The sequence below is a fragment of the Phaethon lepturus genome, unplaced genomic scaffold (assembly GCF_000687285.1).
Source record: "Phaethon lepturus isolate BGI_N335 unplaced genomic scaffold, ASM68728v1 scaffold11508, whole genome shotgun sequence".
NCBI classification, from domain to species: domain Eukaryota; kingdom Metazoa; phylum Chordata; class Aves; order Phaethontiformes; family Phaethontidae; genus Phaethon; species Phaethon lepturus.
The window spans coordinates 21,208-34,244 of record NW_010555536.1 but is presented as its reverse complement, the minus strand read 5'-3'; the positions used below and the strand labels follow the sequence as shown (position 1 = coordinate 34,244).

General features: G+C 36.9%; 1 protein-coding gene across 1 annotated transcript in view; it reads right to left on the bottom strand.

Moving 5' to 3' along the window:
* CUL2 (cullin 2) overlaps window positions 1–13,037 on the bottom strand; it is a gene marked incomplete at its 3' end in the record, with an annotated part of 43,728 nt that overhangs the window by 12,101 nt on the left and 18,590 nt on the right. The window contains exons 5-10 of the mRNA XM_010292190.1: window positions 12,149–12,231; window positions 5,827–5,923; window positions 5,623–5,733; window positions 3,552–3,714; window positions 2,257–2,381; window positions 544–651 (exon numbers count right to left, since the gene is read on the bottom strand). Of these exons, the coding sequence (XP_010290492.1) occupies window positions 544–651; window positions 2,257–2,381; window positions 3,552–3,714; window positions 5,623–5,733; window positions 5,827–5,923; window positions 12,149–12,231 (687 nt within the window). The remainder of the gene's footprint in view (window positions 1–543; window positions 652–2,256; window positions 2,382–3,551; window positions 3,715–5,622; window positions 5,734–5,826; window positions 5,924–12,148; window positions 12,232–13,037) is intronic.

Here is a 13,037-nt window from a genome sequence, read left to right as displayed (position 1 = left end):
TTCCCTAAACAGGCCTATTTAACTTCAAGTGCAATTCTTTCCTGGAAAAAGTTCGCTATTGTGACAGTGATTGAAGTAATATAAGTTTCCATAAATTCTTTGTAGTTAACTTGAAAAATCTAAACAAAGCTTCTATGTAAGTAATACTATCAGCATTCAGAATTTAAACATTATGGCAGCAAGCAAATTTAAGTTCAAATGCATGTAAGAGTTGCCAAACTTCCCAAACACCACAATTTGTCTATTTATTATCTGCATTTAAATTTACATTAAATGGGTCAGCTCCATTTTTGTGTTTTGAATTATGATGAAAAGAAAGGTCTGTCTTTCAGAAAACATTCTAATATTAAAGTGGTTTTCTTTGTACATGTCTTTTCCCCTAATACTGGATTGTCTTTTGTTCCATTGCATTTCTAAACTAGAAAAACTGCATAAGAACTCTATCTCTGAACATGTGTTGATGCCCTGAAGAATTCTGGTGAGCTAGAAACAGTCCCACATTTTGTTTTCCAATGCTATTTTTACTTCCTAAGTAAAAGTTACCTTGTCAAGGGCACTCATAAAGTGTTGATCACCATTCAAAACAGTGTTGATGAGTTGAACAAATTTACTATGTACTTCCAAAACTGACTCCACAAACTGAGTTGGCATCTAAAAAAGGTAGATATAACAGAAGGAAAGTTATTGAGAAAAGTAGTATTATCTACACACAAAGATATCTTAGTTGTACATTTTTTCCTAATTATTCTTTTTGACAAAAGTTAAAATCATAGTGAGTAAGTCTTTGAGAGGATTGATTCTGCATTGTTGTACTCCTACAATGTGCTTGGCATGTTTTGGAAATAAAAAGTCTGTGGCTATATTTACAGTTCTGCTATCAAATAGATTTTAGTCTATACTGCTCTCATGCTGTCTAACCTTTTCCATCATACCCTAAAATCCTTTATTAGCCCTTTCAAAAATCATTAATGATAACATGTAAATACTGCAATCAAGTCAAAAAGGTACTGAAATAAGTAAACGGCTGTTTCTCCTACACACTGACTTGAGAGACAAAATCCAGATGAACCCTTTGAATTTTCCTATGTAGGGCAGTTACCAGTCAAACTTAGTGCACCACATTTCAGCATAACCTTTTGTATAGAAATGACTAATATGAATTAGAGGAGTCGCCACGCAGACAAGCTGGCAGGCAGCAATGCAAGAGTGTGCAATGCACTGGCTGCATCACACGACTCCCCAAGTGCATTCTCAGGTCACACATTAAAAATGTTTTGATGACAAATTACTTAATCCACACAGGGAAGCAAGTATTTCACGTTTTGAGTTTATCTACATAAGGCTGTAAACGTTCATCACCATCATGGCTCTGCATTCATTTCCCTGTGTAAACACTATTAGTTTGAAAGAATAAGCTCAGTAAACTTACAAATAATTTGAAAGCAAACTATACAACTAAAGATTTCAGCCCATTTTCAGTAAGCACACAGGAGTTAGAGTAAGCTGTCCTGTGCAGTCAATAAAAGAGTGACTTTACAACAGTTTTTATCTATGCATTATTATAGACAGAAACACTGGGTGGCTAAAGTCACCGTCCTAAAGTGAGCACAGATCTAGACAGCAAGATGTACACATGTACAAATATAATGCCAAATGAAAGCAAGCTTGTTTGTTTGTTTGTTTCTGAACAGCAATGCTACAGAAACAAAAACGGAATTGAGTAATTTAAATATATGTGAACTGAAAAAAGTTTAATATACTTTAGTAAAATAATTAAGCTACAGTATTTTCAGAAATGACATGAAAATATGAGACAACAAAGCTATTAGTGAAAAATACCACACTGAAATCAGGACAGGATGTCAAGTCTTTACAAATAACGTATAATTAAACTAAATGAAATCATGGATTCCTAACGTACCAGAACAGCAAACGCCACTGACTTAGAGAAATTCAGGAAAAAAATACATATGTGGAACAAAAGGAACTACCTGCCATGACAGCATTAAACAAACAACAATGAGAAATATCTAGCTGTAGTTGTTTCTGGTTCAATCACAACAATCAACTCTCAGGATAGATATGTGTTGCACAGCTAAGTGTGCTGATTAGAAGTTACAATTTATCCATAATGTTCCAAACCAATTTCATAGAGACAAAATTAAAAAAAAACGGAATAGAATAAAAAGAAAAGGCTGAACATTTCATCAGGAATGTTAATCAAATAGGTAATTTCAGCTGCCTAAGAAAACTCACATTTTCCTGAGAAAGATTGCTGGTTGCTCTAAGGCCCTCATCATGGATATGGTTTTGTAGTTCCTGAATCATATGAGGTAAACCACTTGACACAGCACGAAGTAGAGTATACATATTTGCCATGTCTGTAACAGAGATACATTTTTATAGAATATGCTTAGAAACACTAAAAATCAACACTTAATACAGTATCATAATTTCACACAGAGCTTTTCAAAGACTGAAAAAAGACCAACTGTTTTGAAAAAAAAAATTTAACATACACTGGATCACTGACAAAAGAAAAAAAGGAAAGAATAGGGCTAATATTGGTGTTTTCTGATTACTGCCATTGTGACTACCTCACTGTTCCAACACTGCTTATTTAGGAGAGACTCCAAGAGGAGAGGTGGGGTAGTATGGAAAAGCATTGCATCACTTTGTTGTAATCCCTGGCCTCCCTAAATCTCCCTTAGCAACAGCTGACTAAAAACAGTTTAGATATCTTCGTGACTTTTTGTTTTCTTCCAGTGGTGGCTTGAAATTTTTCTCAGGTTAAAAAAGCTAAAAAGCTGTAAATAAGTAACTGCCTTTTTTTTTTTTTTTTTTTTCAAAAAGGGGATCCAAGTTCTGACCAGTTTTGCAAAACTCTCTGGAAACTGAACACTATTATTAGATACCATTTGAGTTTGACTGTGAAAAATAATTTGTTTCACATAATAGATACCATCTTTCATCCAAGAATAAGCATTCTTTCAAGGGTAAGAGGCATGTAGCCATCAGGAAGCATAATTTTTTTAGTCAGGCAGGGAATATAACTATAAGAGCATCTGCTTCTGTAAACAGGATTTGGGAAGAGAGGTCACAAAAGATTCAGGACAATAAAAAGTGGCTGTGAAAAGAAGCCAGAATATTTTATAATCCTGACCTGTCAAATGATGATGAAGAAATCTGTAAAGACAGAGCCATTGGTTTACAAATGAAAACACAAGCATAAAATATGATCAATTCTACAGGACACAGGACTTCAGTGTGTTTCTAAGCTGACTAAGACAAGGAAAGAGAAAGTGTATTGGCCGAAAGAAGGGTTGTTAAGAGTAAAAAGAAGGTTTTGACTATATATTTGGAAGAATGGTAATAAATTACATGGTAAAAGAAAAATGTCAATCAGGGTTTAATTGGGCTTTCTAGATAAGTAACATATTAGTTGAAAATACTTAAGCGCATAGAAGGTAATTGAATAAAGATAGTAAGTTGCAACGCTAAATGAATAAAACAAAAACCACTTCATGCTTTTTGTGACCGTTGACACTTACCACTTCTTTTCTCTTGTCTAATAATATTGTGACATTCTGCATGTAGGAACTGCAAGTGATCAGCTACCATTCTCTGCTGGCATTCATGAATCACTTTGCCATATGAGCTGGGATGCAAGTATTTCCGACACCGCATTTCTTCATCTTTTAATCTACCTAAAACCTACAGAGAAGTTTTTAAACTGAGAGCTGATGAAATACTAACAACCAATATAAAGACATGAACATGCAACAATGTACGTATGTAGAATGAGAGACAGGAATAAGTAACAAAGTTAAAAAAGAACCTGTCTGGGATGCTGAAAAATTAAGTTTGTTCTTTTGAATCAGGCTATTACTGAATTAATATAACCTTCTACTCTGAGTACTGACTAGGCTCAGTAACTACTAGATGTCTAATAGCACTCAATAGTTTTCTTCTCAAAATTGCTTCTTCCCTTCAACTTTGTGATCAGTCTTCCCCAATTTCTCCTACCGTACTTCTTATTCCTCCTGTGAAAGTTTTACCACAATACCTAATTATAAGAATCACTTCTCTGTTCCAAACCCATCTGCTTGTATGTAAACATCTGCTCAAAAGGTATAGGTATACATCTGAGCTATTAATAAAAACTCTATTTACAACTTCAGTGAAAGAAATAGGCATTATCATAAGTCATGGACAGGAGCTGGCAATGCGCGCTCGCAGCTCAGAAAGCCAACCGTATCCTGGGCTGCATCCAAAACAGCATGGGCAGGAAGTCAAGGGAGGCAATTCTGCCCCTCTACTCTGCTCTGGGGAGACCCCACCTGGAGTCCTGTGTCCAGCTCTGGAGCCCTCGGCACAGGAAAGACATGGACCTGTTGCAGCGGCTCCAGAGAAGGGCCACTAAAATGATCCGAGGGATGGAACACCTCTCCTGTGAGGACAGACTGAGACAGTTGGGGTTGTTCAGCCTGGAGAAGAGAAAGCTCCCGGGGATGCCTTCTTGCAGCCTTCCAGTACTTAAAGGGGGCTTATAGGAAAGACAGGGACAGACTTTTTAGCAGGGCCTGTAGACACAGGACAAGGGGTAATGGTTTTAAACTGAAAGAGGGTAGAGTTAGACTAGACGTAAGGAAGAAGTTTTTTACAGTGAGGCTGGTGAAACACTGGCACAGGTTGCCCCGAGAGGTGGTAGATGCCCCATTCCTGGAAACATTCCAGGGTCAGGTTGGACGGTGCTCTGAGCAACCTGGTCTAGTTGCAGATGTCCCTGCTTATTGCACGGGGATTGGACTAGATGATCTTTAAAGGTCCCTTCCAACCCAAACTATTCTATGATTCTACATCATATGGACACTGACATAGAAGTACTTCTAGCCAGCGAGTATGATGGGAGCCTAGGGAGAGTAGTGCAGCTGCAGACTGCTAATTATAGACAAAATGAATCTGCATTTCTTTTGGTTTAGTTGAAGTCTTAGCCTGCCCCTGAATTTCACCTCAGGTGTGCAACCATTAGTTTATGGTCCTTATGGTTAAAAGCAATCTCACAACCTTCTCCTCAACTCTTCTATCATGTTAGTGTGGACAGTATAGCACAGAGGACTGATTCCTAGTCTTGTATTAACCTTTGCTTTCTCAAGCAAGGTATAAGAGTTAGAAGTAATTTAACCACAACCTTACTTCATACACTACAAAGCAAAACAAAAGAGAATCCACCTCAAAGTATGTAATTTTTAATAACGTTCTGTAAGAACTCTAGCCATTATATTGCCAAAATTCTCATCTTAGGCTGCTACAAGCAGAAGGAAAATAAGGAAGCGAGGAAGCAGTTGTGATCAATCTGCTATGTGTTTCTTTTGGGTTTTGTTTTCTGGGGTTTTTCTCTTTACTTTTCATGCAGTTGATTTATCATTTATTATTTTGAAGCTGATAGTCCAACCATAGGCAAGGTTTGTAGTTTATATTCAGATTAGCCATGCCATCAAAATGCATAATTTAAACTGCAGGAAAGCATACAACAGCAACTATGGAAACTGTACAGGAAAACATGTATCATCAGTAAATTGATAATATTAGATTTTAGTTATTGCAAGAAGAATCTCTTACCTTCTCCATGTACTGTGAGCAATTTGACTCTTGCAATAAATTTGACGCTTCTTGTTTATAATACTCCCCTGTTTCATTCAGAAAAGGACACTCAAAAATTTCCTGATAAAACTGAAAGGGAGAATGTTTTTGTAAAAAGACAAATAATGCATATACTAGATTAACATTCAATATTAAAAACATAAATCAGAAATGTGTATCTACCTTTAGGGGGAATTTTTTCTTATACTGTTCAACATGAACAAAGGAGTTAATAACCCCATGGATTACTTTCTGGTTTGGGTCTTCTCCACAGCGATCACTGAAATAGGCAAAGCAAACATTCATGAGAATGTAGGTATCTAATGTAACTCACCTGATAGCCAGTTGAAATAAAACTGGATGAAAACAATTTCCAGTAAATTCCTCTGCTTAAATTGGCAAAATTGAAGATCAATCTTAAAATAAAAAAATGCACTCTTCTTTCTCTCCTATACATTTAAATTGTTGAGATAGCAATTCATAAACTATTCAAAATCATTTGCAGGTCATGAAATTTCCAAACGTTTGCTAAGGATGTAAGTATTCCAAATTACACACTCTACATTAAGTATTTTTAAAGTTACAGTACATTCCATCTTGTATCTGTAGTCTTTATTAAATAGACTACCTTTACACTCCTGTCCCTGACAAAAAAAATCATTTTTGCCAACATCACACCAAGAGGCACGCTATGTTTTTTTTCCCTAATATCTACTATTCAACATGCAGATGTCAAGTGGAACAAATAACATACTTGGCACATCGTCACAAATTTTAATCATACATTGGAAAAGGAAAACCTTACGTCGTCCAGTCAAGTTCCTAGCTTCAAATGAGCAAGTTCAAGTGAAGAAAATATTACCTTTAGTCCCATTCAGTTGAAATAAAAATTAATTAAAATAACTGTTTTACATGCTAAAAACTTTAGTGTTCACTCCTTTGCAAAAATTGGAAATAACAGACCCACACTCAGAGCAGCACTTTCTTAAAACATGAACTGTTCTAAAAAAGACCGCCTTCCACATATGTTTTACACAGAAGCAAAAAATATTTCTTAACTCCTAAGGTTTTAAGCAGGCCTAAAAAATGACTTATAAAAGCATATTTACACTTAAGCATCAGCAGTTATAAATTTAAAGGTTTTCCTTTTTTAAATACATATGTACACATATATACATGTATATAGAATAAGAACTTCTACTTTACTGCACTGAAAAGTGAGTTCTCTGTTACAAACTTATGTTGATTGGTATGGGAGAGTCATTTACATGAATGATTTAAAAAAAATTAAAAGAAAAAAAAAAGTAAAGCCAGCAAAAATACTTCAAACCCAAACATTAGCACATACCCATCTAGGCTGGGATGGAATGGATGAGAAATAATTTTGCTTATTTCATTCATTTTGGATTGGAATTGATAAAAACTCCAGAGGACGCCCATGAGCCAGGGAGGTTTACCAGGACAGCCACACCAGCAGCCGTTATATTAAATTCACCAGACCATATTCATATGTTCACAACACTGTTAATTCTGTGTATTTCTTTTAAATACTATTGCGTCCTAAGATCTGAAAACTTCAGCTCATGATGGGTAGAAGGAACTAGCTCTCTAACAAATTACGAGCAGTCGCTGTATGGTTTATGCAGCTTGGTCACCCATTACAAATGAGCTGACCTAATGGGTAACGGCTCCAGCAGCAATGGTCTGATTCTTTTCTTCTGGGGGACAGGAAGGTTTCCTCTAGTTCTAGTAGCTGAACCACTAGAATAAATCTGGGTTTCGGTACAAAGATCCCTTCCAACCCAAACTATTCCATGATTCTATGCAATCGGCCCCTGCATTCTTGTCAATGTCTCTCTGCTGGGTCTGGTTATATGATGGCAGAGGCAGCGGCATGTCACAGAAGGGAACAAGTGTAACACCAGACCAGGGCCTGGACCCCGCTCCATCCCAGAGGAGCCCAGGAGTAAGCTGCGGTCTGTGAACACAGCACAATGTCACAGAGTGCAGGAAGCTACACACTGAAAGTTAAGCATGTTACAAAGCAGGACTCTGTCAAGAGACTGTCCAGTCCACCTCTAGCATGTGGGGTTCTGGACCCGTAAAGATACTGGTGACACAAACACAAGAAGCATTACTGTAGTAACAGGTGAAGACCCAGCTCCCCTCTGCTTAGGTCACAGGCCATTTCACAGACCTTAGCCCACAGAGATGCTGGAGCAGAGCGGCCAACAAAGGTCAGGCCCCCGGGATTCGAAGGTCAATGTATCATTAGGAAAAAGCTGTAGAAGTACAGGAGGCAGATGCTCCATGGAAGAGCTGCAAGGGAGGAGATAGGCTTTTGAAGTAGAGGCCAGACAGCACCAAGGTGATAGATGAAAAGGAATACAACTTGGAACCAGCCTTGTCTGCCTTTTGGGTAGCTGGTAGTGCACAACAAAGAGAAAGAGTTTAAATCCACTTCTGAATACGGAGCTAGTGAGTTGCCAATCAAATAACACATTTGGAACAACTGCCAGGATCAGGCAAACTTTTTTTTTTGAAACAGATGCCCACACTCCCCACTTTTTCCCCCCACACTTGCAGAACTTTAGGTAGCATATCATAGGCTTCCTCAGTGAGTATTATACATTTACAGCAATGCCGTCACGAAATTTGTTGACAGGTGTTATGAACTTCTTCATGAACCTATCTGAAAAGCTACACTATTTCCAAGATAAATAGCATGTCACAAAGCTATCATTCTTTCCATTCTAGCAGCATCTTCAGGTTTTTATTTACACCAAGGGCACTCTGCTCCCAAGAACTTGTAACGCAAATGGCTAGTTTCAACAAAATTTTACAGAAGTTTCAGGGATCTCTTTCATGAAAGTTGTAGTAGTAAGAGTATCCACCACACTAAAATGAGAGAAATTGGTGACCCCACCAAGATGGACGTCTATTAAGTGTGTATTTTCCTTCTTGGCATTAGTCAGCAAGCACTCTGGATGCATACAGCTACAGAGCACCTGCCGCACAGTTTGAAGGGGGGATGTGACAGGACATCTTGAGAGGGTAGAAGGGAATGATGATGTTTTTGTGGGAATCTGGACAAAAAGATAAAGTGCTAGAAACCCAAGTTCCACTAATTTGCATGATGATGAGTTTCTTTTTTCAAAGGAAATGGAAAAAACTACAGAACACAAGCTCAAGAAAGTTGCGCTGTTTTATATTAAGTCCATCTTCTTCCTATCTTAAGACTAAAGCTAACAGTGGAAGTTTAACATGTATTGTACAGTCTACCACTATAGCCCCACAAAACAGAGTTTAAGGTACAATAACAAATACTGTATTAATTAAAAGAAGATTCCATCATTCAAAAGAAGGGCTCTGCTGTCTCAGACCAATGGCCTATCAAGACCAATTAACTACAAATTCACTGTGAATTAGAAGAGCCCATTTCAAACACTTTTTAAGAAGTTAACAACTTCCAATAGCTTTCCTTTCAAACAAATGGTATAAATAATGTATCAGACAGGAATAGGTTCAGTTAGTTAGGTGTTAGTTATCTTTAGTAGAGAAGTCTCTCCTGGTTAGTCTGTACTAATCACACTGTCATTTGAGATAGCACCTGAATAATTTCCAAATTATTTCTGTTTAAGAATTTCATAGATGAATTTTCTCACAATTCAAGATCTTGTCGGCTTCCTGTTGTGTTGAAACAAAAATGCGTAAGTTGATATTCAGCTTGCCTTGTAGGAGGAGCGCTTGGGCTAGAGGGAGGGGGAAGAAAGTGTGTTATATTCAGAACTCTTTATATAGAGGACTGCAGTCAGACAAGACAGGCTTAAGTGATTTAACAAATTTCTGCTGTTCAAGGGCTGCTCCCCTTGCTCAGTCACAGGCCTCTCTCTCTCTCTCGCATTGCTTTGGCACTTATCTAGTTCTTTGCTGAACTGACTCATCATGCCAATCTGGAGAAATACTAGCCATGATAGTTTTCTGTCATATTAGCAGTTGAGTTGGTTCGCTAAGAGACTAGATGAGCACCAAATTCAGCACAAGAAAGGTAGCAGAGCACAGCCTTCTTCTTTTTGGCATCAGCAAACTCCAAGATCAGTTTAGCCATCTTGTTCAGCTGAACCACCAGTCAGTACTTGTATTTCTTTATTTTCACATGTCAAAAAAGTTTATTGTTAATTTTAATGTGTAGTGTACTGCACAGGTTTGTAGCTCCTAAAAAGTAGATGTGCTTGAGATTTTTAGTGAGCAGTCCTTTTAAAACTCCAGTTAAATACAGTGATAAAATAAAACCTGAAAGCAAAATTTGTGGCTCTGTTCCCCGACTTTTTCTAGTACAGTAATAAACATACTTTTATATGGAACCAGTTGATTACAATGTTGGTTATCAACTCCACATACTGTTGTATATTATGTAAAATCTTCTGGTTATACGAAGTTCAACTCTTTTATTGAAATTTTAATTTTTTTAAAACATTTTAATAAATTGAAACACACACACACTTAAGTACTACACTTAAGAAGGCATCTACTTGAGAGGTTTCTAAATATATACATGTATTAGTAATTGTATTAAATTTTTTAGGTAATAATCTTCCCATGTATATTCTTGCACCTCTGATAGATGTAACTTACTGATATCCATTTTTTCAAGGACACTTTAATCTCTCAATTGCTGAACTCAATGCTAAAAGACATTTAACAGCTGTTTGCAGCAAAGTCTTTAAAATTGCCTCTTACAAACTGTATTGACCACTGGAATCATAGAAAAGAAGAGCAACAAGCCTATAGTTACATGCAAAGGCCATCCTCAGAACACCCATAGCAAGGCCTATGTTTCATGATACTAGTAAGAAAAGCTATAATAAGAAGTTGTCTCTTCTATAGCTCATTACACGATATGCAGATCACAAAGTGGCTAGAACAAACTTAATACAAATTGTTGGACATATATTTTGAGTCATAGAGTTGAACTGACTTCTCTGAGATCACACAGAAGAATCCTTAACAATGGGGGGTGAGGGGGGGAATCCAGACCCAACCATCAGAGACAATGACTCAAGTTTTATTTATAACTTTCCAAATGGTTTAATAACAAATAACATCAACTTGTTACAGTCTCAGTATCTAATGCCCCATGGAGCCAGTGACAGTCTTAATCTAAATAGTCTTGTGAGGTCTGCAGTCAGCCTCAATGTAAATTAAGAGGCATCAGATGTCTGTTGAAAGAGGTTTTAACACAGATTTCCACCCCCACCCACCAGTGAAATACAGATTGACTAAAATGGGTCTTCAGTGTCACTGTGCTTGATATAACAAAGCAGAATTTTCTTCACCATGAATTAGGGAATCTTCATTTAGTAAAAATAAATTGTTATATTAAACATATGGATAAAGCATTATTAACACTGGTTACAAAGGATGCACCATTCAACAACTGAAAGCAAATAAATAGTTCCCGGCTTCAGAAATACCATCTGAGAGGGGCATCATATCACTTCATGACTACGTAGTTGTCAAAATTTTAATTCAAGGAGAAATAAAATTATAATATTAAAATCCTTAATGCCTTATAAACACAGCTTTTTGTCTGACCAAGTGCATGTCCAAGGCACCTCAGTCAGCCAAATTACCTCATTCTTTCTGTTTACCTACAGAGGACTGGTCACCCGAGTCAGGCACGCAATCACTTAAAAAAACCCCAGCCATTAAGCAACTCCAGAGCTACCCTAAACAGCAGTAAAAGTGTAGAAACTGATGGAACTTGCAACTACACACAAGGTCTGTAGTATATTGCAAAATTTCTGTTTATTCATAAACAGAAAGATCCTTTAGAAATTAAATAGTGTAAAAATTTTAAATCAAAACTTAAAAAGTCCCAAGCGCTGTAACTACCAGGTCTTTGTTTAAAGTAATAAAGATATTCAGAAATAAAGTCCCTCAAAGTGAAAAAAAAAAAAAATATTTCCATTTCATTCAAGTAAAGCACCAAGGACATTAAGTGAAGTCACTCCTCTGAACAAGAGAAACCCAGAAGCTTAGTCTTCCTGGCAGATAAGCAAGAACTGTTTTGGGTCCCATGCAAAGTAACATAGTTTTTCTGGCCTCAGCAAATCCTTGCATAAGTCTGCGTCCTTATGTTTACTGACAGCACAGAAACAATAAGCAGTCAGCATCAGGGGGAGAAAAAGGCAAAAGGCATCCTATGGGACCTGGAGAATTATCCTAACTACTCCCCAGTCCCATTGATAAAAAGGGTTGCTGAAACAGAAAATATTACCACCCTCAGGTTACAGTGAATTAACTATTTTCAGAGTCTTTTTCTACACATGCAAACCACAAATATGTAGCTACAATGGAAAAAGCTGATAGGACATCATCATCAGGTAAGAAGCTACATTAAAAAAAAACATAATAAAATTCAGTGAAAGTCCCCAGACTTTTCAAAGTAAAAAAGTGTAATAACCCCACATTGTGTAAAAGCAAAAAATAATCAAGCACTCACTTTTTTATTTCTCGGAGGAGCATCCGAATAAGGATGGCCTGCAGTGGCTCAATCATTAATTTTCTCCACATATCAAGAGCTAGCTGTCAGGACACAACACAAGTTTACATCAATAAAAAATACAAAAAAAATCCCCCAAACAAAACCAAAGATAATGCAATTCCCCACTCAGGATTTTAAAAATTAAATTGTTAGATACCCTCTTCTTTCTTCTTTTTAAATTCTTTTGTTTGCCTCACATGCACACAATTTGTCAATATATTAATATATTACTTACTATTTTTTCTTCTAGAATATCTGACTGCATTTGGATGAAGATCACACAGGTCAGTACACTAGCAGTATCAGACATAAAACTTCTAGTGAGGCGGTGTCTGAATGCATGCTTCCCAGTCTGCATGCTTCCTACACATCTAACAGGACTGATTTATTCCTTGGTTCCTCTCTATTAAGCATTCTCAAATGCATAAGGACTCTAAGCAAGTTGGTTACAAGGGCAAGTTTTGAGTATACATTTTAACAACAAAGCTGCACAGTAATAGGTAAGTAACATGCCTTTCTACCTGAAGTGTTTGAAAGTGTGCAGACACTGGTATTTTTAAAAATGGTGGCAAAATAAGCCTCAGTTGACAAAAGGAAATGTCTCTTGGTCAGTTTGTCAGAGGAACCCTTATATCCAACACACAGAGAGCATCTCCAAACTAAGATGCATACAGCTTAAGCAAAGTCACTGGCAAACTAATATTTCACTTAAATGGAATTCAGATCACCTTCATATTAAGGATAGGTCACCCTATTCCTAATATATAATTAGAGGAATCAGTCAAATGGATGCAAATATCTCAAACTCTTGTGGATGAAGTAATTGCTCCCAAAACACATAACTTTT